Source organism: Athalia rosae, chromosome 1, assembly GCF_917208135.1.
Source record: "Athalia rosae chromosome 1, iyAthRosa1.1, whole genome shotgun sequence".
Classification (NCBI taxonomy): Eukaryota; Metazoa; Arthropoda; class Insecta; order Hymenoptera; family Athaliidae; genus Athalia; species Athalia rosae.
Genome location: NC_064026.1, coordinates 7,604,348 through 7,629,707, shown reverse-complemented (window position 1 = coordinate 7,629,707; position 25,360 = coordinate 7,604,348). Strand labels below are relative to the sequence as shown.

At 41.7% G+C, this 25,360-nt stretch overlaps 5 protein-coding genes across 12 annotated transcripts; 1 reads left to right on the top strand and 4 right to left on the bottom strand.

Moving 5' to 3' along the window:
• Positions 1–1,118: 1,118 nt before the first annotated feature.
• LOC105685962 (heterogeneous nuclear ribonucleoprotein A3 homolog 2-like) lies at positions 1,119–4,230 on the bottom strand. The gene is made up of 6 exons (XM_012400471.3): positions 4,074–4,230; positions 3,218–3,418; positions 2,525–2,785; positions 2,079–2,298; positions 1,396–1,539; positions 1,119–1,270 (listed from the first exon to the last, which is right to left on the bottom strand). Exons 1-5 carry the CDS (start codon positions 4,159–4,161, stop codon positions 1,476–1,478), a joined length of 834 nt encoding a protein of 277 aa, XP_012255894.2. The 5' UTR covers positions 4,162–4,230; the 3' UTR covers positions 1,119–1,270; positions 1,396–1,475.
• Positions 4,231–7,796: 3,566 nt separating this feature from the next.
• On the bottom strand, positions 7,797–9,736 carry LOC105685989 (uncharacterized transmembrane protein DDB_G0289901-like). The gene is made up of 3 exons (XM_012400513.2): positions 9,618–9,736; positions 9,235–9,487; positions 7,797–9,111 (listed from the first exon to the last, which is right to left on the bottom strand). The coding sequence occupies exons 1-3, from the start codon at positions 9,688–9,690 to the stop codon at positions 8,049–8,051; spliced, it is 1,389 nt and encodes a 462-aa protein (XP_012255936.2). The 5' UTR covers positions 9,691–9,736; the 3' UTR covers positions 7,797–8,048.
• Positions 9,737–10,428: 692 nt separating this feature from the next.
• Positions 10,429–15,361, bottom strand: LOC125499743. Of its 2 annotated transcripts, XM_048649078.1 has the most exons (4): positions 15,113–15,361; positions 13,569–15,038; positions 12,569–12,820; positions 10,429–11,413 (listed from the first exon to the last, which is right to left on the bottom strand). In XM_048649078.1, the coding sequence occupies exons 2-4, from the start codon at positions 13,633–13,635 to the stop codon at positions 11,043–11,045; spliced, it is 690 nt and encodes a 229-aa protein (XP_048505035.1). In that variant the 5' UTR covers positions 13,636–15,038; positions 15,113–15,361; the 3' UTR covers positions 10,429–11,042. The 2 variants fall into 2 exon arrangements, with proteins under 2 accessions (XP_048505035.1, XP_048505036.1); XM_048649079.1 differs by lacking the exon at positions 15,113–15,361 and having other exon boundaries at positions 13,569–15,056.
• A 1,319-nt stretch (positions 15,362–16,680) lies between these two features.
• LOC105685952 (austinoid biosynthesis cluster protein W-like) lies at positions 16,681–20,452 on the top strand. 7 transcript variants are annotated; one of them, XM_012400451.3, is made up of 7 exons: positions 16,683–16,981; positions 18,322–18,528; positions 18,615–18,787; positions 18,860–18,939; positions 19,189–19,404; positions 19,507–19,768; positions 19,846–20,452. In XM_012400451.3, the coding sequence occupies exons 1-7, from the start codon at positions 16,900–16,902 to the stop codon at positions 20,050–20,052; spliced, it is 1,227 nt and encodes a 408-aa protein (XP_012255874.2). In that variant the 5' UTR covers positions 16,683–16,899; the 3' UTR covers positions 20,053–20,452. The 7 variants fall into 7 exon arrangements, with proteins under 7 accessions (XP_012255873.2, XP_012255874.2, XP_012255875.2 ...); XM_012400452.3 differs by having other exon boundaries at positions 16,684–16,981; positions 18,872–18,939; XM_012400450.3 differs by having other exon boundaries at positions 16,681–16,981; positions 18,615–18,939.
• LOC105685995 lies at positions 20,210–24,525 on the bottom strand. Its single transcript, XM_048649077.1, has 4 exons — positions 23,006–24,525; positions 21,814–22,152; positions 21,144–21,402; positions 20,210–21,079 (listed from the first exon to the last, which is right to left on the bottom strand). Exons 1-3 carry the CDS (start codon positions 23,405–23,407, stop codon positions 21,166–21,168), a joined length of 978 nt encoding a protein of 325 aa, XP_048505034.1. The 5' UTR covers positions 23,408–24,525; the 3' UTR covers positions 20,210–21,079; positions 21,144–21,165.
• Positions 24,526–25,360: the final 835 nt, after the last annotated feature.

Genomic DNA, 25,360 nt, shown 5'->3' with positions numbered 1-25,360 from the left:
ATTCTTATTGAGTCATGATTGAGGTGATGATAAATATTCACAGAGAACGTGACGGTTTGCGTCCCAGTCGATGAACGTTACTGTACAGATGCCCAGACTGGGACTTGTTACATTTTTATTGTGGCACGGCTTGATTGCGCGCTTATTCTTAATGATCGACATCGAGGAATAGTAGATAAAAAATATCGTACCACCTGCCGGACTCGATTGTCGTTCCCAAACGGTGTCAAAGTAAGTAAGTAAGTATATTAATTCTAAGTTCCAGGCCGTCCAGATTTGAAGCCCTGAAAGAAAGATTTTTTTGCCGTCTTTGTTGCACATGTGTGAATACAGGACAGAATTCCATGAGGACAGTGCATCCGGTGGACCAACTACCGATCGCCAAGAAACTGTTATCTTTCTGTAATAGGCGTGAATTTAGGCGTGAGAAAGTTTCGGCGGTGTAGAATATGTCATAACTTTTTCTTTTTCTGTTTATGAATAGTAGATGAGTTAGGTGAGTCAGAACCAGCCGATCCAAGAACGTACGTACCCGAGCGAATATACATATGAATAAGACGGACAAAATATTTACACGTGTTACCAACACTGGGAAGTTATATTTATAGTTTTCGGCTTTATATAGTTTATGGCCTGTTTTAATTACATGTAAATTAGTGGTCGTTAATTGAAAAGAAATGGATCCGCCTGTTACGGGAGCGCTTTTCGAGATACGTGGGTACAGTATATGTACGTATGAACGTAGCTGAGGTACATAATGATATCATTCGAATATGCAGTTGATAATGAGCTTTTCGACGCATTTCGGTTATAATCAGAGTGATATGAGCCCGTCAATCGTTATTGACGCAGCGAGTGATTACAGTGTAGTAAAATCCGCAGGGATAGGAAGAGAGAAGCGGAAACGTTTTTTTCTCTGCTCAAGCTATTTTAATTGGAAGATTCTTTCGAAACGAGTTGTATAGTTTATTAGACGTGTAAAATAAAGGAAAAATGTAAACTGAAAAAGTTCATTATACAGGAGCGATGACTTCCGAGGAACGTTTCAAGGACAGCACTGGCTGCCAACAAAAAACCTCGGCGACTTCGCAACGGTTTTATAATTCTAACTGATCCGATTTTATATTTGAATATATCTTTATTGAGGAGATTCTTTTTGTGTGGTTTTCGTGACAATTATATCTAAATGAAAAAAAACTTTTATCACCTTTAAGCCTGATCTACAGTAATAATTGTCGATGACCCCAAACGACCTTCTTCGATATTGCCCCTGAAATACATACAAAGTTCTTGTACACTTATTACACCATGTAACTTTTTGCTCGCCGTTTCGATTGCGCAATTCTAGTGCCCAGCAAACGCTGAGATGATCGTTTACTTTCAATTAACGCTCACCGTTAGCCGCTTGGGAGTTCTCTACGTCTGCGATATCATTAAGTTGCGTGTAAACTCTGCGTCTCAGTGCTGGGCTATCTTTAGTAGTAACTATTCGATGAGGCCTGAGCCGAAGCCTGAGCACTGCTACCTCCTCTACCGCCCCTGAAAACCATCGCGCAAGTATGTTATTATGATTTATTATACCCGCGCAGTTTCTACGTTATTTAAAAAATATATATTTCTTGAATTTCAGTTACACCGCCATGGTTCCATGGTAATGACACGTTACTAGCAGATTATTACGCGTTGTAAGGCAGACCGTCGCGGTCGTACCGCGTAGAGGCCTCGGAAATTATGCCGACGATGTAGAAGTAGAATGAAAATAAAATAAAATAGAAATTCAAAAATAAAGAGCTTCGAGGTATTGCCCCGACAATACGCTCGTCGAACATCCGCAGCTCTGAACAGAATGCCAAGTGCAATTTTCGCTCTAAAAAATTCACCGACTGATCGCGGTATGGCAATAGACGATCTCGATTCGTTTCATTTTACCTTACCGCGATGACATTCTCTCCGCGGAAACTGATTCCAACGAGATAATTCGGAGATGATTCGACTTTTCCCCCTTCTCACAAAATAACGTGTTGACTTACGCACGAAATCTAAGTTATTGATCACGTAATCATTGGAATGATACTCACCCGCCGCCACCCCCACTGGGGTAGCCGTATCCCGTGTTGTAGTTAGGATGGTAATTATTGCCACCACCGGTTGGATAGTAATTATTTCCACCACCCCCGTGGTGTCCTCCACCGCGTCTACCATGACCGCCCTGATTTCTTCCACCACCTCCACCTCCACCGCCGCTAATTGGTATGACGATAACTGGTACGACAACATCCCTGGGTTGTCCGCCACCTCCTGTTGGGGGAAAAGAAGAATTTTGTCATTCGATTGAAAACAGTCTGACACAAGAGATTATCTTGCATCGAGTGAATGTAGCTGGAAAACGATTACGTAGGGTGGATCATATTTTTAATGATTGACGAGAGGTCAAGGTCATTTTGCGGAATTTAGAAGGCTATCGAAATCGGATATAGAGAATCGAGAAACTACATCATACCATTCGATCGATTTATCAATTTACCTTGATTGGGATAATAATTTCCTCCGTAGCCGCCACCCCCGCAGGCTTTGCAAAGCGTTCTTTTGCTGCGTATCTTTTTCAGCCTCTTCGGCAACTTATCTGCAGCTACGATTTCCGTAGTCACTTCATCTGCTTCTTTTTTCGAATCATCACTCCCGACTGCGTAATCTTCTTCCAGCGATTTTTCAACGAGGTCATCTAAATCGATCTCCTCGTCGTTGTCGTCATCCTCGAAAAGCAAAAGTACCGACGCTAGAGGTCCTAGAGTCAAAGACCCCAGTAGGTACGTTCATTAATTTAATATCTCACTATCTATCTAATCATCTAATATCTAACCCCGAACGTTGCGATTCTTTTTCGCATTTCACAAAATGCCCTTTTTCAATTTTTTCTTTTGTCTGCCGTCGAATAAAATACACTTTGTTAACTTGGATTCGCTTATCGATAATTGGCAGGTTTATATTTGAATAAGAACATCTATCTCTTACAAATTAATCAAGAATTATATCTACGAATACGGTCTGAAGAAAGCATAAAGAATATCTAAATGCGAAAATTTGGGATGACTTTTATGCATGCCGTGTTTGGTTTGAACTTTGCCATGACGTAATTTCTTCAAGTTACTAGATGATACTGGCCAAATATAAATGACGTTTCGTCTGTATATCTTAATTAGCGCTTAATTAAACACACCAACGATTTCCTCGCCACTGTCACCGGTCAGCATATTTTCATCTTTCTCCTCGGGCGGGCTATTGGTTTTATTTTTGACGGCGAAGAGATTGATCAAATAGACGATTCCTCGATGTTCGTGACCTGCGATCGGAAGAGGCGGAGGTCTAAGTTCGGTGGACAAGGTTACGCCATCATCAGCAGCGTCTACGGTCGTTGTTTCTGAAATATATAGAGTATGAATTACAAATATGACGAGTCAAAGTACACCAACGTACGTTCCAGCGAAAATTGTGAATTTCATAAACATGATTGGACGAAAAAAAATTCAAATAAATAAATGTATAACCAAGAATAAAAGCGCACCTGAGCCTACAGAATAACGCTACATTCATGTATACAGTTTTCAAAGGCGAGTTGCTAAATGTTTTACTGCCTGTCCACTTCCTGGTTAACTTTATTCCGAGTTCTTAAGTTGTGTGGATAACGACGTAACTAATACCTAACAGGATAATTTTTCATGAAAATGCGTTAGCGAGCAGTTGTAAGTGTCGCCTGTAACGCAGATAAACTTACAAAGTATTTTCAGGTATCATAAATACCATTAGACCCGCACGCTGTCTTATGATATGTGAGATTCTTATTTGATCAAGGCATAAAGATATTCAGCTGACGCGATGTCGATGTTTCGCGTCATAAATGCAGCGGAGAAGAACCGCATGCAAGACAAGTTTTTTTATTTTTCACGTACAAAGATATGATCTAACACGTCTTCCACGATCACAGCGATATTTTAATCCGAAAAAAGGTGTCTAGCGACCCGAGGTAGAAGAAATTTTCGAACGCTTATTCGTCGGTGGGTTTATTTTTTCAATACCTTCTACAACGGTCGGCGCTGTGGCGGCAAATTGGAGGAGAGCGCAGCATCCGAGGACCAAAAATCCGAGAACATGTAACTTCAACATCTCTAAAGTTTGCTGGATGCAAACAAGAAATGCACTGTGATTAATCCTTTGAATCTTAGAGCTTTTATAGTAACCGTCTCTGAGACTCGTATCGTTACGTAACAGAAGATATGTCTTTGTTGCATTGTTTTACTCCTTCCGATCGACTGGAATACCACGCCAAGTACAGATGCAATTAGGATTTTTTACAAAACCAGGGAAATCCGAACACCGGGAGCGTACGCCAATTACTTCGTCCCATAATTCAAGATTCATGATTCCTATTGCGAAAAACAACGAAAAATAAAGGAAAAACAGGAAAAAGTAAACTTGCATGAATTATTTTTGATTATGCCGTAGATGGAATTCTGATTCAAGTTCGATAAGGATTTTTATCGGCTCCAAATTAACCCTTTCAATCTATTCAAGATATTCAACTTTTTGTCTGGCCTCCGTTCATTGTATTTCAAAATCTCCACTGCAATAAAGCAGTCCCCAAATTCACAGGGCTTCCATCCCATCGGTGGGGGACGTCATCGTTGTGTGGGTATATACTTGTAAGTTTTTATTTAGAGCCAAAAATAGCTGAACAGGGTAATAAAAAATATACACATATTTAAATAATATCTTGTCATATTTCAGAGCTGAAGATGATATTTTTTTTCACGGGTTCTCCCTCTGCAATGCGAGTGGGTCATCCAGCCGATATAATATTTCAAATGATAAAATCTGAAACGACACTCGGAAATATTGCCTTACTAAACCCAAAGTTATTCGCGGCAGTAAAACGCATTCTTATAATCTTCCGAGCCTTTCGGTCCTCATGGGGGATAAATAATTGCCTTCAGTTTTCGCGTTAATTTATATATCAAATATTAGGTTGCGAAATGGGCTGCTCGAACGGATCGCATGGCGATTTTTTGCGCAAGAGATTCAGGAAGAGGAGCCAGAATTAATCCTGTTTAGTCTTAAGTTTATTTTTAATTCATACGCGTTGCAAAGCGCCGCGTGTAACGTGTACGTACACATGTTACTAATCTTCACAGAATTCATCTTCCTGTTTACTATATGGATTTTAATGATCGTAGCCTTCGTTGTGAGTATACTTATATTCCCACTCTTTGTTGTATAACAATAAATAAGATACTCATTACAACGTTCGAAGAAAGGCGATTGAATTAATTGAGTGGCATGCCTTGTGGGCGATAGTCGACGATCGTTGTTCAACATTCACGCAGATTGATAGCCGCGCCGCAATGTATGAATTTCGTATCGAGAGAGTGCAGGGTGAACATGAAATATCGTTTCGTTCTTGTCCGGCACGTGTTCGAAGATGCTGCAGAGTTTATAAATACACCTTCGTTCTGACAGCTGCTCGAAGGGGATTGTGATGTTTCATTATTCCGCAACTCCTTTGTCCGAGGAAAATGATCTTCCCGGTAATCGGCGAGCTATAATTTTAATTATTACCAACATACGGCATTGAAATTTAGACGATCATTCGTCGAGGCCGTGAATTTGAAGCTCATGAAGCGCCGAGCATGAGAAACGATTTTTTTTTCAACTTTCGCGATATCTTTCAAAGCAGAGTAATGAGGGTAATCTGCAGACGTTATCTCCACTTTCACGTAACGAATTAATCGCAACAAGTTCGCGAACGTCAGGCGTGATTAGGTACTCAGAATCTAACGATTCTCACAATAATTCATAATAATTTATCGGGGATTCCTCGGCTCTAAATACAAGGTACGTACATTGACGAATGTGTATACTTATTGAGGTGTAATCACGTGTGATTATTTTCAATCAGAAAGCCTCGGTAGATTAATACGTGATCCGAGCAGTTCACCTTCTGATTATTATTAATCTACACATCCGAAGAAAACTCTTCTTGTATGAAACTCGACGACGTACGTACGTGTACGTTATTTGAATGTAATCAATCAAACAATGTATCTTTCGCAATCAGTTATTCACACGTGTTAACTTCTTTTTTTTTTCATAAACTCACCTCTGTGTATTTCGGATTGATTTTTAACGATACGAACAATTTGTCTAACATCAATTCTACCAAGGATTCAAGATTCACGGGATATCTGTAAAATAGATGATTCTACGTATATTCATTTTTCATTTCTGTTCCACTCGTCTACGGATGATGAGGAGGTAGACACGCACGTTCGCGTGGTATTTATCTCACCCTTTTAATTTACGAAACCTTATTGCTGTTGAACGATGTGGCTCGTGCAACGGTTTTCAACTTCGTATAGTGCCTCCTTTCGTTGTAACTGTACAATAAACAGTCGAAAGGAATAAAAAAAATCTACTAAAATCTACGCCCAGTTCAAGCCACTGTAATTAGCATTCCGAGAATCTCATTCTACACTGTTTCAAAACTGTGCAGCTACAATTTCTTGTGTTTCTTTCTTCCTTGCGTTACGCTAACGGTGGAATACTTTTAATTCGACTCAGCAATCGAGAAGATCGCACTACGATCCGATCGAATTGTTCTATTTCAAAGTACATGATTACCTCAACCGCACGTATCATACCGTAATTTATGGTCGCTGCGAGTGATTCAGGTGTGCGAGGCACGAAAATTGTCCATCTCAAAAAACCCTTGAATTAAAGACAATGTTGAGAGAGAGAGAGATTATTGGCTAGACCGAGAAAAAAAATGCTAAAAAAAACGAATGCCAACATTTTTAACGCTTAAGAATAATTGAATGTATAAACCGTAAACAACTCGTGAATGGTTAGAGCTATATCACCGGAATGACACACTACTGTAAATAGGAAAATGATCATATCGTATTAAAAAAAACATAAAAAAAAACAAAATGATAAAAAAACTGCGGGGCGTTCAGTAATGTCTGGATGCGGATTCGAAATTCTACATAAAACGCAGAAATCGCCGGTTCGATTTTTTGCGCAGATGCCCTCAACATACTTACCACAAAAGTGCACAAGTCATTTGAATGAATTCTTGAACAATCAATTAGCTTATCGCATATTTTATTAGTTGGAAATAATCGGTTTTTCGAATTATATTAACCGGTTAATTTTTCATCCTATGAACGATCTCAAAAGATCTTTGTGCTTCTTGATGATACATTCAATGCTGAGCATTTCTACCATCTCAGAAAATCGTATTGTCGATCGGTGAGTGCTACAAGCTCGTCGGTATGTTACCAAAGCTCTCGGATACCGCGGCTTTAGCGGAGCATCTTTTAGGATAGTCCGCGTCGAGATTGTTAGATGCCACTGGTGGACGGATCGTCGTTAATCGGTTAATTGACCTTCACCTTGAGTCAAGAACCTTCACCTACTTTGTACAAGATTTCTCCGTTGACCTCTGCGTCGTCAGTCTTCTTCGCACATCCACAAGTTCTTATCGAGATACGAATATAGATATACTTATCGATATGGCAACGGAAGAATCAAACATGAGAATGGATAACATTTTTTTTCACCTCAGGTCCGACTCGGCCAGATTTAATTGTTCTGACGTATTTCCGTTTCGCGTAATTTTTACAGACAAACCGTAATCACGGTTACTGCTACCACGTAGCAATCCGAAAGATTGCAATTAAAATCATAAAATCAGCGAGCGCGAATCGCTGGGAAATCACAACTTAATTAGCCATAAAAAAGAATTAAAAAAAAGATCATTCTTTATTAGCAAATTGTTTCGACCAAGAACATATCCGCACAGGTTGGAGGACCGACGAAATTCGATGCTGACGCCGATCGTTCCTAATGAGTATTACATCGATATTTATATCGGCGAAAAAACATAAAAATTTTAGACTCGACTGGTGAATCCCGCAATCAAGTTTATTTAGCCGAAAAGTAACCGGATCATAGACCGAACTCGCAGTTAGACCTCCTCACATATTCGAATTACCTCATATGTCGAAGAGGTCAGCCACCGAGTCCGTGATCTCCGTTATGATAGTGTCGACTGGATCCCTTCCCTTCTTCTTACCGGTAGATCGGCTCCTGACGAATTCCCTGGGGATATTTTGTACCGACTCTCCGGGAAACCTGACGAAACTCACAGAACCCGCATTCGCAGTACCCTGAACAGTCCCTTCGCCGAGGGTCTGAGAGTCTACCTGACCCTTGGAATATTGCCCCCTGTTGCCGGAAACCGCCGTCCCAAAGGACTGACCAGTCCCGTGGGAGCTACCGACCAGAGTTCCAGATCCAAAACTGGCATCGGTCTGTCCGTTCGATTGGCCAACCGCTGCCGCTGACCCCTGCGAAAATCCTTGAGCGTTTCCCGAAGTTTGAACCCGGTGATTCGTCGAAGACGAAGGACCGTTCGCACCGGAATTGCTTTGCGAGAATGACTGTCCGATAGAGAAACCGTTTCCGGTCGAAGATGCGCCAGAACTGGCTGAGGCTGCCGATATTTGAGTCGAGGGTTCTCGATTCCAGCCCCCTCCGTTCGTAGCTCCGGAACCAGGTCCAGAGACCGGAGCTCCGTTATCGCAATCGCGACGGTGATTTGGAGAGCGGAAGTTTCCACGATGACTACTTCCGCATCCGAAGGGCTGTCTGTTGTTTTGCCCAAAGTTACCACTTTGGCCCTGCGAGGGTCTCCAGTTCGGAGAGTTTCCTTGATGATTCCAATTGGTGTTTGGTCCAAAATTGGACCACGTCGGTCGACCGTGGTATTCGGACGCCGAAGCTTGGGAACCTGCCGAAGAGTGTCCACTTCCCGCGGTGGAAGTACCACCCGAAGAGACACCTCCCACGCCCGATTGTGCCCCAGAATTAGCTTGTCCGTTGTTGGAGTTTCCTTGGGACGTTGCGGTCGCATCGCCAAGACTGAAGGAGTTACTGTTGGCCTGCGAAGTACCTCCGAAAATCGGGTGATTCAGGTTGAACGCGTTGGCGTCAGACGCTGAAATCCCTGACAATCCAGACGAGAACGAAGACGACTGACTCGCCGATAATCCGGATCTTGAAAGAGGAGAAAGTGTCACACAAATTTATGACCTCATAGTGACTTTAGATTTTTCTAGACTTTATGACTCCTTTTTGTTTCATGTATTATTGTTACACAGGTCGCTCGAAGTGGCTTACCCGTGGCTGTTGAAAGATCCGAGGGTGTCCGCGTGGCTCGCACTTTGCGATAGACTCACTCCTCCCTCGTTTGCACCAACGCTCAGCGAGTGCGCGTTGCTCGCACCGGCGCTGAGGGAAAATGAAGCGGAAAATGGTAAAAATCTTCCATCCGGACGGCCTGCGGCGTTCGACTTGACCAATGGTTCCGGGATCAGTACGGGCGGCGTATTCCACCGCCGTTCGTCTTCGTCATTGAAGATTATTCGATCCCCTGAAAATTTTGAATCGTCGATATTTTTTCACTCTCTAATATTAGGACAAGTTTTTCAATTTTTAGTTTTTTTCTTATTCCACCGCTAATTGGAGGAACGATGAATTTTCACGAATCATTTAGTTCGTACCTGTCGGTGTTCCGGTGCAGAGTCCGAAAATAAACGGCATGAGAAACAGAGTAATCCAAACGCACTTCGCCATGACTGAATACGATCTACTGCGTTCGGTTGGAAGCTTGCCCTTTTTTAACAAGTATAAATGACCTCAGATTCTTGATTGAGATGCTCGGTGCGTCGCTCGATGTAATAGCATCGTCGTTATTGCCGGACGAGTACGTGGTCACGTATAACTGAAAAAAAAACTGCGTTCGCCGGATCGATCGATTCGCGATTCGAAGCCGAATAAAACGACGAAAAAATGATGAAAAATCCAATCCGAACAAGGGAGAGTAAAACGGAGCACGCGTCCCTCTGATATCATAAATTCGATTGCGGACCAGCCGATTACCATACAAGCCCCGAATTTTGAAAATTAATCGGCCAAATTTATCGTCAGAGCGAGACACGCAATTGCATCGGTCCTTGGGGATTACCGAAGTATCGAAGCATCGGCGTGACGGGGCTGAGGCTACTCGGTTAAGTAACAATTATTCGGAACTAATAAACATAATCCTAGATCGAGTACGGGCGTTCTTAAATTACTTTGATGTTGCGATTGGTGTGTGTTCAATATTTCACAGTCGTAAATACTGAGAAATAAATTTATAGTTATTTATTGCCGTTGTGCGAGGCGACGGAAACGCCTAGGTATTCATGGATTTATTCAATATACATACTCTTCGATTGCACAGTACAACAATAATTCTATGTCACAACGAATAAATGCATTTTCAAAAGTTCTGCACCTCTCGAGTTTGTGCTCCGAATCGCATCGCTGTAATAATATTTAATTCATCACGCCGAATATTATACGACCTTCAAGTTTCGTTTAAGCTAATTTCAAACCCCGAGAAGGATCGAATCGTGTTGAACAAAAGGCCTGTTTTCATGAATGAATAATGTATGTAAAACACAACGGTGTGACAGGTGTCTAAATATACCTATATATGTTTTTATAAGTCATACAATTAGTCATTCCTTAGTCACTTATAAATTACACATGTATTACAACTTGTTATCTGCATAAATGTGTCTAATGATCAAAACACAGGTTAAACAAGAAGGGAAAAAACAGAAAACTTCCACTTACTGCTAATTGAAATGAAACAGAAATAAAAATCAATATAACGTAAATTCAGTGTTAGTTTCATTCCGACCACATGTAACGTATAATCATAGCTACATTGAATTCGAAATGAAAACTTTTCCATTATATTGTAATATTATGATATGATTGCATTTGATACGCATTGATAACGCGGTTAAAACCTACACTTTAACTTTAATTAACATACAGCTTCACATATTCATCTATCACATCTCCTTCGCATACATCCTCGTCATGGTGGTGCATTCGTCTACCGAATAGAATGAAAAAAAAACTTCTCACTAAAATTAAACTCGTTTTTTCCGTGGAATACTTTCCTCTAAGATGGCCTCGTCTTCCACGGATGGTGGATTAAGCACTTTCGCGTTCGCCGCAGGTAGCGAATCTCTTTCTGAATTTTCACCCTGAGCTACCTCAGTAGGTTTGACGGGCTCATTGTCAATTGAGGGCTTGTTCGATATTTCAGGTTTCTTCTCGTCTTTATCTGGCTTGGCCGGATCGCTGGGCATTTCGGGTTTTTTGTCGGTCGTTTCAGCTTGTGGCTGCTCGTTGATTTTTTCGGGCACCTTATCCGGCGTCGTCTTCGGTGGAGATTCCTTGCAAGGTAAGACCTCCACTTTGGTAGTGGTCACCGAAGTGACTTCAGGTTTTTTAATACCTAGACCAAAAACTTCGTTATCCATGGGCCGAAATATCGCGACAGGCTTCAGCGTCACCAGAAATGTTAATGCGGGAGGTTCAAGCGAGAGATAAGGGTTGTGGATTCGCAGGATATTTATTAGCAAGCGACCCAATTCCCGACGATTCTACTACTACTTTGAAACAACCGCTTCGATCATAGCGTTCTCGGAGTCGTAGGCGAAATTTGTGTTCAAAAAATACACCCGCCGAACTGTCGCAGATTTTTTACCCGGAATCATCGTCTGATTATTTGAGGAATTGGTTATTCTATTTCTCAAAACCGATTGAAGATTTCGCGCATCAAACTCACCGCCACGAGTCTTACCATCTGAACTATCAGACGAAGAAACATTGCTAGGAGGACGGATTTCAGAAGAGATCTGATCTTTAGTAAGAATCTCAGTATCGTCAATCTCAGACCCTGAAGTATACCGATCATCAGAATAACCGTGATCAGCTGTGACAGATTCGCTATCAAGTGAAATACTTTCGTCAAATAATTTTCCAAAACTTTTAAAAACCAAGGTAGTCGCACGACCTCCTTCTGGCGGTGGAAGGCTGCCAATATTTTTTTCATTTTCGTGAAAATTAGTCATCGCGGTAGCGTTATCGTTCGTCAAACTACTTCCGGCGGTTATCGTATCTGGATCTAAGACGGTAATTTCATCGCGTTTATCCGCCAAACTGACGGACTGAAGGTTCTCGTTCTTTGGTTCCGAGACACCGTTACTGTCAAACTTATCGTCATTTTTATCGGATGAATCAAGGCTAAAGTCGTCGTGTTTATCCCGCCGAATGTCGTTAAGATTACCGAGTATCTTGAGCATTTCCGAAAGTATATTAACACGGATTTGAGAAACGTGGTTAGAAAATTCAGCAGATACGTGAAAATTGTTAATGCGTGTTAATGTTGTTAGCACGGACTCCGCCGAGGTTTTTCTAGACTCTACTGCAGCCACTCGAGAATCCAGCCGAGTCTGCAAAGAATCAGCAGGCAAGTCTAAAGTTGTCAATGCGTTATTGATGTTAGTCCCGTATTGGTTATCATCGGCAACGGATGAAATCAGTCGGGTAAATTCATGATTTTGGTTAATCGAGCCCCCAAGAATGATCTCTCCTTCCAGCTTCTCACCGCTCGATTGTCTTTTCAATATCTCATCCATCTCTTTCAACCGTTGTTCAAGGGCGGTGAGTCTCTTCATGATCTCCGAGGGTTCGTCAGCCTTTTCATCGTCTTTGAAAAAATCGGCCATCGATGGCATGGAGGGCAATGACCACGAAGGGTGGAAATATGACCAGTCGGATCTCGGACGGAACATGTCTACGGAGTGACCTTGTTGTGCCGGTAAACGCGGTTCGATCGCTGAATCTTCATTTGGTTTGCCTGAAACAACAGTTTTTTACTTGTCAAGCTGTTAGAATCAATGACATTGTCTTGCATTCGAAGAGCTGACGTGTCCTGAACATAATTGCACTCTTTCTGCGCTAAGTTCAATAAAAAAGGCACACTATATTTTCACAGCCATTCCGGATGCTCAATGGATAACTTCGTGTGACTTTAATGATTGATAGAGAAAATATACGACGAATTCCTATTTTAATCTTTATCGAGAAACTGAAAAAAAAATAAAAAATCAAACGAACGAAACAAAATAAAGAGGCTGAACATATTTGTTCGATAGACGTATTTTTTGCATGCGGAGACCGAAGGTCGGGCAGACAGGCACACTTGTTCAAATATAACAAAACGCCTGTCATTTTGGAAGAAAATCATTCTCTTACTCAACTCCTTGTTCTCAGCTCGTTTGAATAGTTTAATTTGTATTCCGATAAATTGTCATTTGTGACGAAAATTGAGCGAGTTCGTTTTTTGATGAGACGTACCTATTCTCGAGACATATTTTTAATCCAATTTTCAATTCATCGTTGGGTTTTTTCCGTATTCTTTATTTTTCTTCTTACGTGTTACTCATTGAGTGCAAATACTTCTTCATACTCCGCCTGAGCAAATAACACCTTAATGTACGGATATTTGCAACGATTATTTTGTACCCGACAAACCGTTCGCAGATGTATAGTGGGGAAAATTTATTACAATAAAAATGAATTTTTCTCGTCAATTTTTCTCTCACCTTTTACCGCCAAACATTGAACGACGGCGATCACCACGAAGAGCACAGTCTTGAGCATCTTTACCATGAAGTACAACTGACTTTTTCAAATGACCAAACTGCACTAAGGGTACAAAGTTTAAGGGTCGAGTTTATATACCACCTCCGCCTTGGTCCCACAGGTATTACGGGTGGCCATTAAGATAACTAGGCCCTATCTCAACCTATCTCAACTTGACAAGGATTAGTTCCGTTATGCCTGTATAGTTGTTTTAGGCCCGACAGCGTCTGGAGCTCATGTCTCGGAGTCAGTCCTACTCGAAGAATAAAAAGAAACATAAATAACGAGTTGAGCTCCTAAGGCGATCTAAAAATCTTTTCAAGATCAAATAACGTCAGGTCAGTGAACCCCAAGATGACACAATTCAAAGATCTCATATTAATACGAGAATTCGATCGTTTTATTATCATTAAATGTTAAACGTAACTCATTGACCTCAATCCGAAAAAGTGTAATTTTTTATCACACGTATTTCAGTCCATACGTCCTGTTGAGCAAAAATTTGATATTGGTAAAAAATTTCAACAAGTCTCGTTTTCAACGCGTTTATGGTTTCGTTATTTTGAATAGATAATCGAGAGGCGAAACACGGAGGCCTCCACTTCTTCCTTGTCTGATCGACGGTATAATTGAAGAATATAAAATTGCTGATTAAGTTTTGCCAAAGTTTATGATAATCCAGTAAATTGATAAAGTTGTCTGTGATCGGAAGGTAAGCAAGTTCCTCCTGACATTTCACTTGGGAATTTCCAAGGTGCCGTCAGCCGATGAGAAATTGAAGACAATAACTCACGGCGTAACGAACGTCTCTCTGTTTTATTCCTCGGAGTAATAACTTCCTTCGATTATTTATTATTTCGCTGTTCGGTCAAACGTTTCTTCCGATAATATCAGAAATGGAGTCGAGTTTCTGTAGACCAGAAGTCGTCAAATATCGATAAGTGGGTCGAGGCTTTCACGTGCAAGAATTTTCATATTACATCGGTGAACGACCCGGGTAAATATTGGACACTAAAAAAAAATTCCAGATCCCCCACGAAACCGATCGCAATCGCCCACACCGGGAACCTCTGTATGACATTCAATTTTTTTGTCGAATTCTTCGACGCGAAAAAACTGAATAAAAGTCTAACAACTGAATATATGTATATTTACTTAGTTATTTATTTATTTATAAAGACTGGCGCCAGCTTACGAATCTCATACGAATCTGAAGGCATAGATGGTGAAAATGGCGAGGCAATGAATTTAGCATTCTTCAAAGCCGATCCTCTTTCCGTCGCTCCTTATTACGCATAGTCGTCGGCATTTCATTGTACTTAACACCAAGTTCAACAGCGATGAGAGAAACAGTGGTTTTTACTTATCGTACAACCAATCTGCAGCGTTGATTGATAGATTATAATATCCAATATATAATCGATCGGATCCTAGAAAAAATTATCCTACTAGTAAACGCAGGTTACTAACTACAAATTATAAAAGCAAACTATGATTTACGAACACCATTTTCCGGGGATCGAAAATTACATCTCATCAAATCGTGCACTTAGAGGATCCAGGTTTCCCACCGATCATCATCGAGACCAGGATGTTCGTCGAGTTGGTCGTGTGAGAACACTACCTATAATTAAAAAGGCCAAGGTCGATCGAGATCAGTTTACCAAAAGCATACAATGAGCTTTGGGCCCAAATCTCGTCCCGTTTTTTTCTCTTTTCACTTCTAGTTTATTCATTAATTATCATCTTTTTTTTTTTTGTTCAATTTTATTTCGTAATCAAGTAACCTGTACCGCCGTACAATGGCGAATGAAAAAACAACGAGAATCTCCGAAATTAGACGGTCCATAAAATTGTGAGAATCCCGGAACGATTTCTAGAAAACGGCCTTGGCAATGATCTTGAAATCCACACGGAATTTACTATATGGACGTAGTATATGCGTCGTCATAATCGCTGGTACATCACCACTACGAGCGCAGCTTTGATTTTGCCTGTATCTTTTGCTCGGGTCGTCGGTTATACCGATTACGCCTCTGTTTCTGATAACCCCGAGATCCGCCCTTGAAGTCCACAAATGGGAAATACAAATCTAGAGAAATCATGACGTTTCAAATGTTTTTTAACGAATCGCCGTTCGTACGACGATCGTGTCATTTTTTTCCTACAAGATCTCTGACATCGATCTATAAAAGATCTACGAGAGATTCGGTAGATGCGGAGTAAGTATCGACGTTATCCGAAGATCGCACGTCACCTGTACCATTATTCAAGACTCGGCCAAATTTTTAATGGTGTAGAAATAAAAATACGTAAAAGCCAGTCAAGTGTGCGTGAGACTATAGCGAATACGTGCCCCGGTACGTGACCCCTGATCACATGAGATTCACGGTGTACTCCGCTCGCGAAGAGCCGTCAATAAAAATCAATAGCCTACGTTTAGAAATGAGGAAAATAAAAAATCTTGCCAATTACCTATAGGGTAATTCTCTCCAGTCTTTTCATATGCAATAATAACAGCCATCATTTAGCTGACGCAAAGATCAGAACAAGAATACCCACCAACTAACAATTAATATGCGAATGAGCTGCAGGAGTTCCGGTTCAAATATACACCATACGTATCGTATACGTGTGTAGATATGTGTAATATATATGTACTCATCGCGTATCTCAACCGAACTCGAACTAAAGCTGACGCCGATCTGTCTGCGTAAAAAAATTGACCAACAACATTATAGTACACTTTGTTATTTCCACCACGAGTAGAAACTCATTCTCATTGCCTGGATGAAATTTGGAAAAAGGAAAAAAAAAATGAAAAAATGAAGAGGGCAAATGAACGAAACAATAGCTTCGTATACGTGCAACTTGGCGCAACATGTGTTACAAAACTTGGACAAATGTTCGGTGATTTAATGAGAAATTTCCAAGTGCAGGCGTGCAATTTGTTTGAGGACATGCGATGAGAAGAGCTGCGCGGTGTGGGAGTTTGCACGACGCGATTCGAGCGATCGGTCCCGGGGCATTATCTGGGCCCAATGGCTTTTGGCGCGTCTCAGAAAATAATCGTAACTGCGTACAGTCAGAGGCAGTTAGTGAAGACCTGAAGCGCAGACAGAGGTTACCGATGCTATATAAGATGCTGAGTAGAGAGTCACAGCAGTCATTCGTATCCGCGACCAGAGTGTATTGAGATCAACAAGTTTCGCATTCCCTCGTTTCACGTGAATCAAAGTTATCCAATTTCCCGTACTCTTTTGTTTTTGGTAAACCGATAAACCGGCGAAAATGGGTGTCAAGTGGACTTGCGCCCTTTTTTGCCTTCTGGGGATAGTCAGTCTTCCGGTAGAGGGTATTCAGCGTCAAAACAGTGAGTCAGATATACCTATTTAACTTCCATTCGGAAAGTGACTTTAATTACTTCTTCGAAATGTCAGTGATTATATATTAGTTTTTTTTTTTTTTTTTTTTTTTTTTTTTTAATTAGTATACGCCGGGATATATTATACTATCCGATATCCGTATCTCAGGAATTTTAACGCGGATCGCTATAATTTGTTTCTGAAAAATCTTTCGATCGCTGAAACTGGATTTTAAAAAATATGAGCGATCCCCGATCGAGCGTACTAGCGATTCCGTTTTCGTATCGGAATTGATCCAAGATCCGAGATCCAAGCGAACTCTTCCCTTCGCGTTTCCGCGGTTTCTCGCAATTTTTTCGACCTCTTGCGACGTGCAGTCGCAGGACGGCGTATGAAATAGGTGTCTTGTTATCGCGCGTCGGCGTTGAGACAGCTGGTCAATTCGTTCGACCTATTTGCCCTCTGGACGCGAAGAGGAAAACAGAAAAACAACATCTAGGAAAAATAAAAATACGTCGGGGTAAAAAGAAAGTAATTAGCGGCGACATGTTGATTTTACCGCATATAAGGGGAAAATGTGCAACGCGTTTAACGTCTCGCGTTACGCAATCTTCGGCTATATCATGGCACAGAAATGAGCGCCTTGAACTCCGATAACGTCGCATCAACTGATCGGTTCGTCGAGTTTCAACATTTTTGTCATTTCTTGGTTTCACACGAATTAATTCGAAGCGACAAACACGCGTATAGCGTATACCTGCAGCGAAAACTCGCGTCATATTTCAAGGTGAATCTTCATTTTATTTTGTTTCTGATTTGCATAAATTCTGACATCACCCGCGCGAGCGGCCTACTTCCTACAAATCGTACATCTTTCTGCTCGACGGATAGTCGCAGACGCCTCGTACTCGTCGGATAACAATTTACTTCGTTAATTCGCAACGATGATTCGAAGATCCACCGGGACTTCGGAAAAAGGCATCTGTTCCTAAATTCAGAACGAAAAATGAAAATATTTTCACATTCCATGCATATGATCAAACATTTTGACGGTGTGACCGTACACATGCACCAATATTACGGTGGCCATGGCCCCGATCTGCACTCGCAGCCAGCATTAATCCTACAGCGTCTTTCGAAATTATCAAGAGTCAAAGAAGAAATAAGAAAATCGATCGCATCGATTTTCTAGAACAATTAATCGCTGAAATGAATAACAATGCGATCGGTATATTCAGGTGCTGAGATCGACGTGAATAAGAAAGCGCGATGAGTACAGGCCCAACGGAACGAAGACGTACGACTGGTAACGGAATATTTTCACCGCATACTATTTTTCTCTTTTCAGTGAGAGAACGAAGAGATCTCCGAAACGCGTTTGAAAGTCCGTCGATGACGAGGAAGAAGCGGGACGTCAGTCACGTGCTACAGGATCAAGGACCTCAAAATGGTCCTAATCCTGCCGCGTTCCAGAATCCCGGAAGCTTCGCCCGTAGCGGTAGCTCGAGTTTCGCGTCCGGGAGCGCAAGCGGCACCTTCGGCAATTCCGCAACCGGTAAGATTTCACAAACAATCTACGAAGAATAGTTTATCCGCCAACGGTTCTTTGAAAATTTCGAATTCACGTCGTCCTTGCGACAGGATTCGACGGAGTAGGATCGTACCCGGGATACAGCGGCGCTGGAAGCGGGCCCTTTTATCGGGGAGGATCTTCATTCGGTTCAGCTGGCCAGCCGTGGTCTCAATCTGGATCGTTCAACGGATTTCCGGGACAGAATAGTTACCGACCTTCCGGCTACTACCCCAATAACAACGTTGGTTACAACCCTTATTACTCTAACCAAAATCCCGCTGCTTTCTTCGACTCTCCCATATTTGACCCACAGGCTTTCGTTCAGGAATATTTCAGGCAACTGGAAGAACAGCAACGGCAATTCGAGTCCCAATTCCGGGGCCCACAGCAACCGTAAGTTTGAAAATATCTTGAAAAAAACGAAAAAAAAAAAAAACGAAACCCATACGTCACTAAACCTCTAAGCATACATCTTCGTTGGCACGCCATAAAATTCTTCACACCTGCAGCTGTCTCTTGCTTGTTTTAATGATTACCTGATAATTGTGCGCTTTTCACTTACCATTAATATCTTCGATATAATATTCTCTGGTCTTTTGGTCTTCTCCGCATTTCTTTTCTCTTTTACGCTTCGGTCTAAAGTTGGGGTAAAAATACAAACCACGCACGGTCCTACGCCGCGGCTATCATGACGGGCCCGAACGGCGAGGTCAACCCCAAAGCGCGGACTTATTCATATTCATGGTCATCGATACCGAAGAGATCACCGGCGGGCACGAAATACACTGGTGCAGGAAATTCATGGCAGGAACGTAATGCAGATACCGTCAATAAAAACGCGGTTAATAACGATCAGAGGTGACGGTGTCCCGTACAGTACAGTGTTTGAAATAACTTAGTTCCATTCGTTTCAACAACCCTACGAATCCTGAAGTTTCCTTTTCTTTGAAAATATTCTAGGTTCTTCGGGCTGAATAATCGCCTGGGGAACGGACCTCCCAACTTCAACGATCAGTACACCCCGAATAATTTTGGATTCGGTACACGCGGCGGATTCAACGCCGGTTCTAATTTCCCCAATAGTGCGAATACCGGTCAAAGATTCCCGAACACCGGATTCGGAGGGTCGAACACCTTCGGTAAACCCACCGTAGGAAATGGCGCACACGCTTACGCCAACATAGGACCGAATGGGGGCACCTACGGAGCCGAATTCACACCTGTGAGTGGACGATGACATTATTTTTTCTCTCTGAATTTATTCCCTGGGGATAAAACCGAGGTGTTTTTGGTCAACAGGGGACTCCCGGCATCTTGAACCGTTTCAAAGAAACGGTTCCACCGCCAAACGGACAGTCCTACGCGACCTTTACCAGCACCTCTAAGACACACTCCAGAGATTCCGATGGTAACGAAATAAATGAAGAAGTTGCCACCGTGGGTGTTAACGATAATGGTAATATCACGCTGAAAACCATTCGCAATCCTCCAATTCCAAACAACTGAAAATTTGCACAGGTGATACAATCATGACGTAATTATATATATTATTTAAATAATCGTACAGCTGCGTAAACATGGGTGTTTGGTTTACCCATGTTTGAAAACTAAAATTCTCCTATTTCAAATAATTTCACCTCGCCCGTGCCAGATGAACGCGCTATTTTTTTTTTTTTTTCAAATATATTTATTTCTTTCCTCTGTTCGATCATTGACACGGTCTCACACCGTATAAAAATTATTATCATTTTCAAACATAGTATAAATAGTTTTTATGTTCGAAATAGTCTGTCCGCATATCGTAGTCACTCAAGTGAATGTAAAATTTGTAAAATTTCAAATACCTGGTGATAAAAATAACAGTATTTTGTACTCAGTGAACGAAAATATAAATCGGTACAATAAACTGCGTTCGAACGTCGAGCTTATTACGTACTTCAATTGTATGTATGACAAATAAAATTATACCTACAATTAATCGCAACGCGATATCCCGACGTTATCATCGAAATCAACGTCGCTTGTAGGCCAACTGAAAAACGGAGCTAGGGGCTGATGGTCTTCCGCTTCTATCGTATAACGAGAACGCGTTGCCGCTGTTGCTGCAGTTTTACGCCTCACACTCGAAGCCTCTTTCCCGTACATCGCGACTATCTTTTTTGCTCAACTTTCGCCCACAGGTTTAAATTCACGACGGAGTACGCGTGGGATGTAGACTTTTTCATCGCGAAGGTACTATACGTATCCACCTACACGAGAGCTTTTGTGCGATAGGGTTGCGTTAATATTCATGCGATGCAGACGAAAAGGACAAACGATGATTCACTAATGACAAACCACGTAGGTATCTACGAACGAAGGATCGCGGGAAAAGGACTATCCTTCGGTTTACACTCGACACGACTGAAAAATGACGTCGTAATTTTATGCAGCTGGAACGAAACTCGGAATGAAAATTCTGCAGAAATCCAATTTTATTTGAAAGAAAACTTTTCATTTTTCATGTGTACATCGTGGGATCCACACCGATCGTTAGGATTTGTGACGATTTCTGCGCAAGGCGTTCAGAATTAACGAATAATAAATTTAGCGGCGAGTAAACGAAGTGACGTTTGCTGCTCATTCTTGTTCGTCAGCGGGTTTCGTTTTACTGAGCGGCGCTTCGATTTTATCGTCAATGATTTCCCTATTTCTGGACTCGGTCCAGCTACGGCGGTGCCCTTGAGACGGGCGGGAAGGATTATCTTTAAATCCTCGATCTAAATTTCGTCCGTAGTGCCAAACGGGACGAGCTCTTTCAAAAATAGCTGGCTGTTGGTGATACCAAGAGTCAACGTCCTGTCGGTGAATCGGGATCTGGGGGAGGAAAACGGTTGTTAAATCTCCTTACACGCGGTAACGATACGAAATACGTGTGCGATGATTTGCCTAAAGTCACGTGTGACGAAGACGAACTCCGAATTGTATATTCTGAGATAAAATCGCTCTTTCTTAATCAGTCCACTCGGGATTAGTTGAAAATACTTCATCGTGACGTCAGTCGAGAACGAAGAAAACGTGAGTGGTGAATGTTAGTCGTACGAATCTTTACCGTTATTATACTTTTTTTTCAAGATGTCAAATTACACAACGATGGAAGGCCCGCACTGGAGCATTGTGCGAAGCGTCCTTGCGATTTTGCTTCAATTCTACCACAATTACGGTGAATGGTGTTGACGTAGGTGAACGTGGTGGTAGATTTTTCAATAGTAAAAAATTGTTGTATACCTGAGGAATGTTATTGTCGAAGAACGATCCGCCGTATCGCACGTTGTGATCGGTGAAATGAAAAGCTGGAAGTTGATCGAAATCCTGTCGTCTGAATCCAACGGTTCCCTCGATTATGGGAACGTCAGCGACAATCGGGGGTTTTTTCAGTTTGGTAACCACGCTGAGATGGACATTCGTTATCACGTTTCCCTCGGCGTCCGGTTTCGAAGATACCCTAACGTCACAAACTCCGTTCTTGCAACCGTTTACTCCTGCTGCGCTCGACTCGTTGGCGTTTATTGTCACGTGAATGTTGTTTATGATCGTTGGCTTGGCGTCTGACTCTCCATAAAAACCCTATGATGTAAGAAAGAATCGCTTAATTTTTAGTCACGGCCTATGTCCCAGACTTGACTCAGCTAACGGCTTAAATTAGACATTACACCGTTTGAGGAGGGTTCACTTATTTATTTTTTAAAAACCTCAACAGTCTCTGGAGAAAGGTACCTACGGATACCAGGACCGTTCCACCGGTATATACCATCTTTGACAAGTGATTTATGGTCACACTGTAGAAATTCTTTATTCTCAGTCAGTTCGGAGCCATTTCATTTTACTTTTTCTACTCGAGACGCGAGATTTGGAAAGAAAATAAATAAATAATTTCAATTTCAGCAACGTTTCGAACATCACTATGGACCGTCTTCTATCTCCTGTGAGACATACGAAACCCTTCGATTCACGACGAAATCTAGAACCCGCCCTCATAATCTATAAGGGGATTTGAGGACCGCCGTGACCTCATAGTTCGCTGCTTCACTCAAGGATAATCATAGATTATGAAATATCAAATATCCCCTACGGTAAGACCTACGTCAATGTCAAACGAATCCTTCTTCGCGTATAATCCTATTGAAATCTATTCGAAAATGATACGCCTCTAGCATCAATGATCCGTCTTATTTTATCGGTGCACTCGAAGAAGAAGAAAAATAATCGAGCGATTGAATTGCCTGTATAAGAACTTTTTCTACACCGCACAAAAAAAATCTACATACGTATAACTACATCGCGTGCGTCTCCATATCGGCGTAAAAAAATCGCAGGTTGATTGATTCCTCGCGTTATCCGTATGGATCTAGTCGAGGTCGTGCGCGCTCTAACAATATAACGTGTGAATTCTGCGGGATATCGAACGATTTCTTCTCACCTGTACGTTATTGGGAATGAGCGGCGAACTGCCTATGGGGTTTTGATGCAGCTGTTGCCTCTTCGCCTTGAACAAATCATCGATACTGATATAGTCTTCGTTCTCGTCGTTGATTTCTTCGTCGACGTTTCGGTGTTCGTTTAATGGCCTCCTCACCGACTGTCTCATGAACCCTCGAGACGGTTGTTTCGAAGAAGTTCTCGCAGGTTTCGCGACGTTCACTACCCCAGGCTGGTTGATGTCCACGTAAGCTTTCAGCACGGGGGCACTGAGAGTGGGCGGCGGTGTAGTTTCCTCGTCATCGAGATCGATTTTCGATGATATTTCAGCCCCGTGTAGAGGGACGAGGAGACTGATCGAATTAATGATAAGAAAGAAGAGCGCCGGTGAAATAAAAGCCATGTTGTTCGCCCCGTGTCTTCGGTTCGACTAAAAGTTGATGGAATTCAATTTCTAGATCTGGACTAAGATTTATTTTATTCGACTCAAAGAACGTACGTACGAAACAACACCGAGACAAACGCGATGCGAAGAAGAAGGGATAATGGTCTCAGGATGTAATAATAATCCCGAGTAAATTGCGATGGCCTCCGTAGATCTACAACCGTGATAAAAAAAAAATAAATGAAAAATACCACTCATGCTACCATCAACAGTCTAGTCAAATCGCACGTTCTCCACTCATTACATCCGTATACTAAATAGTACACGTACCTTCATCAATTCTAGTCAGACTTTTATGCGAGTATAAAATGTACCGTTCGTGTGTTTATTAAATTATAACTGCACGATACCGCTTAATGAGCCGTCTTATCCGAATCTGGGCCTGAATTCATACAGTTGAAAATGCACAGTTATGTTATTTGAAATTTATTTCGCGCTTTGTAAATGTTCGTACCTCTCGTACCGTCTCGTGTATCTAATTCGGATGTTTGAAACGGAGATTAAAAAAGGCACGGAAATAACGCGCTCTCGTCGAGAAACGGGTACGACAAACTGGTTCGTCAAATTCGTAGATTGAAACGAAGGGCCGTTGACCCTCTTTGTTGACACGAAGAGGGTGCGGGCTGAAGTTGTATAGCCTGGAGATCTGCACCATGCAGCGAATGAAATTATGCCAAATAGGGTGCAGAGTGTAAAATACTCCCTGGAAACTTTCCGAGCTGTTTGGGTCCCTACGCGGTACGTAACAGTCAATTGTGCGGACCCTTCTCTCTATTTCTGTACGGCTGCAGAATTTAACTAAAGTTTTCAACAAACAAAGGGAGAAATTGCCGATTCTATAGAATGTGTATAATGCACCTACTCTGTCACACGTGCCCGTGCAGCAAATGCGTCTATGTTACAGTGAGACATATTCAAGTTCATTGAAATTCATTAAAAGTTTGCCTGAGCTCATTTCACGTTATACACCCGCACGCCTAGGACGATATAGCGACGAACCTCAAATATTTATACTTACTCAAGGGATTATACGATGAATTTTTCGATGTACTTTTACAATCTGAAATTGCATGCGGAGCCATCTATTCGAATTTTTATTCTTTGCACAAATTGAAGTGAAATAAATTACAGTACATGACTCATCGCCGTAATTGATATGAATATTAGGAAAGGGCCTGTCAGGCTTTTGAAGGGCATGGAATTTGTTGCGAAAAAGTTACAACAAGTTTTAGCCCTACGACCGATAGCCTTCAAGTTACAGAGCTTGACAGGTGCGTACGAGTGCGTATCGATGAAAATTGACATGGGTGCGCAACCTTCTAAATTTGCTTTTCCCTCGGATCACATAGGTATAATAATTGGCCCGTCAACCACATAACATTGGTTATACATGTATACGAGAAAGGAGCACGATCATAAATCGTGGGATAACAACGGAACATCATTTTAAACCCTGAATAAAATTTATAGCAAACAAAGCTCGGATAAAATCCCGCGTTTTCAATCTTCCAATTTGACGATGAAAAATTTATTGTAATATGCAATTGCCACTCCCTCTAGCCTTCACCTTCTTCGTACGAAGAATCCGGCGGTTTCAGAGGTGTTGCCTGGAATTTGAAAAAATTATTACAGCATAACTAAACAGAAGATAAATTTTGTCTCGTTTTTTTTTTCTTATTAAAGTTTTACACGTCAGAATTGATTGGATACATTTTTCAACTTCCTGAATAGAAAGATACCGAGTATTGTTTCCATATGGGCAGAGTCATATATATTCTAGACTTGCAATTATATCAGGACGCGATGTAGATTACCTCATTTCTACCGCGATTGTCTTAAGCAACTTTTATGGAAACCAGTGGAGTTCAGGTCGTACCCGATGTCTTTCCAAGATTACGACTCCGACGTTCC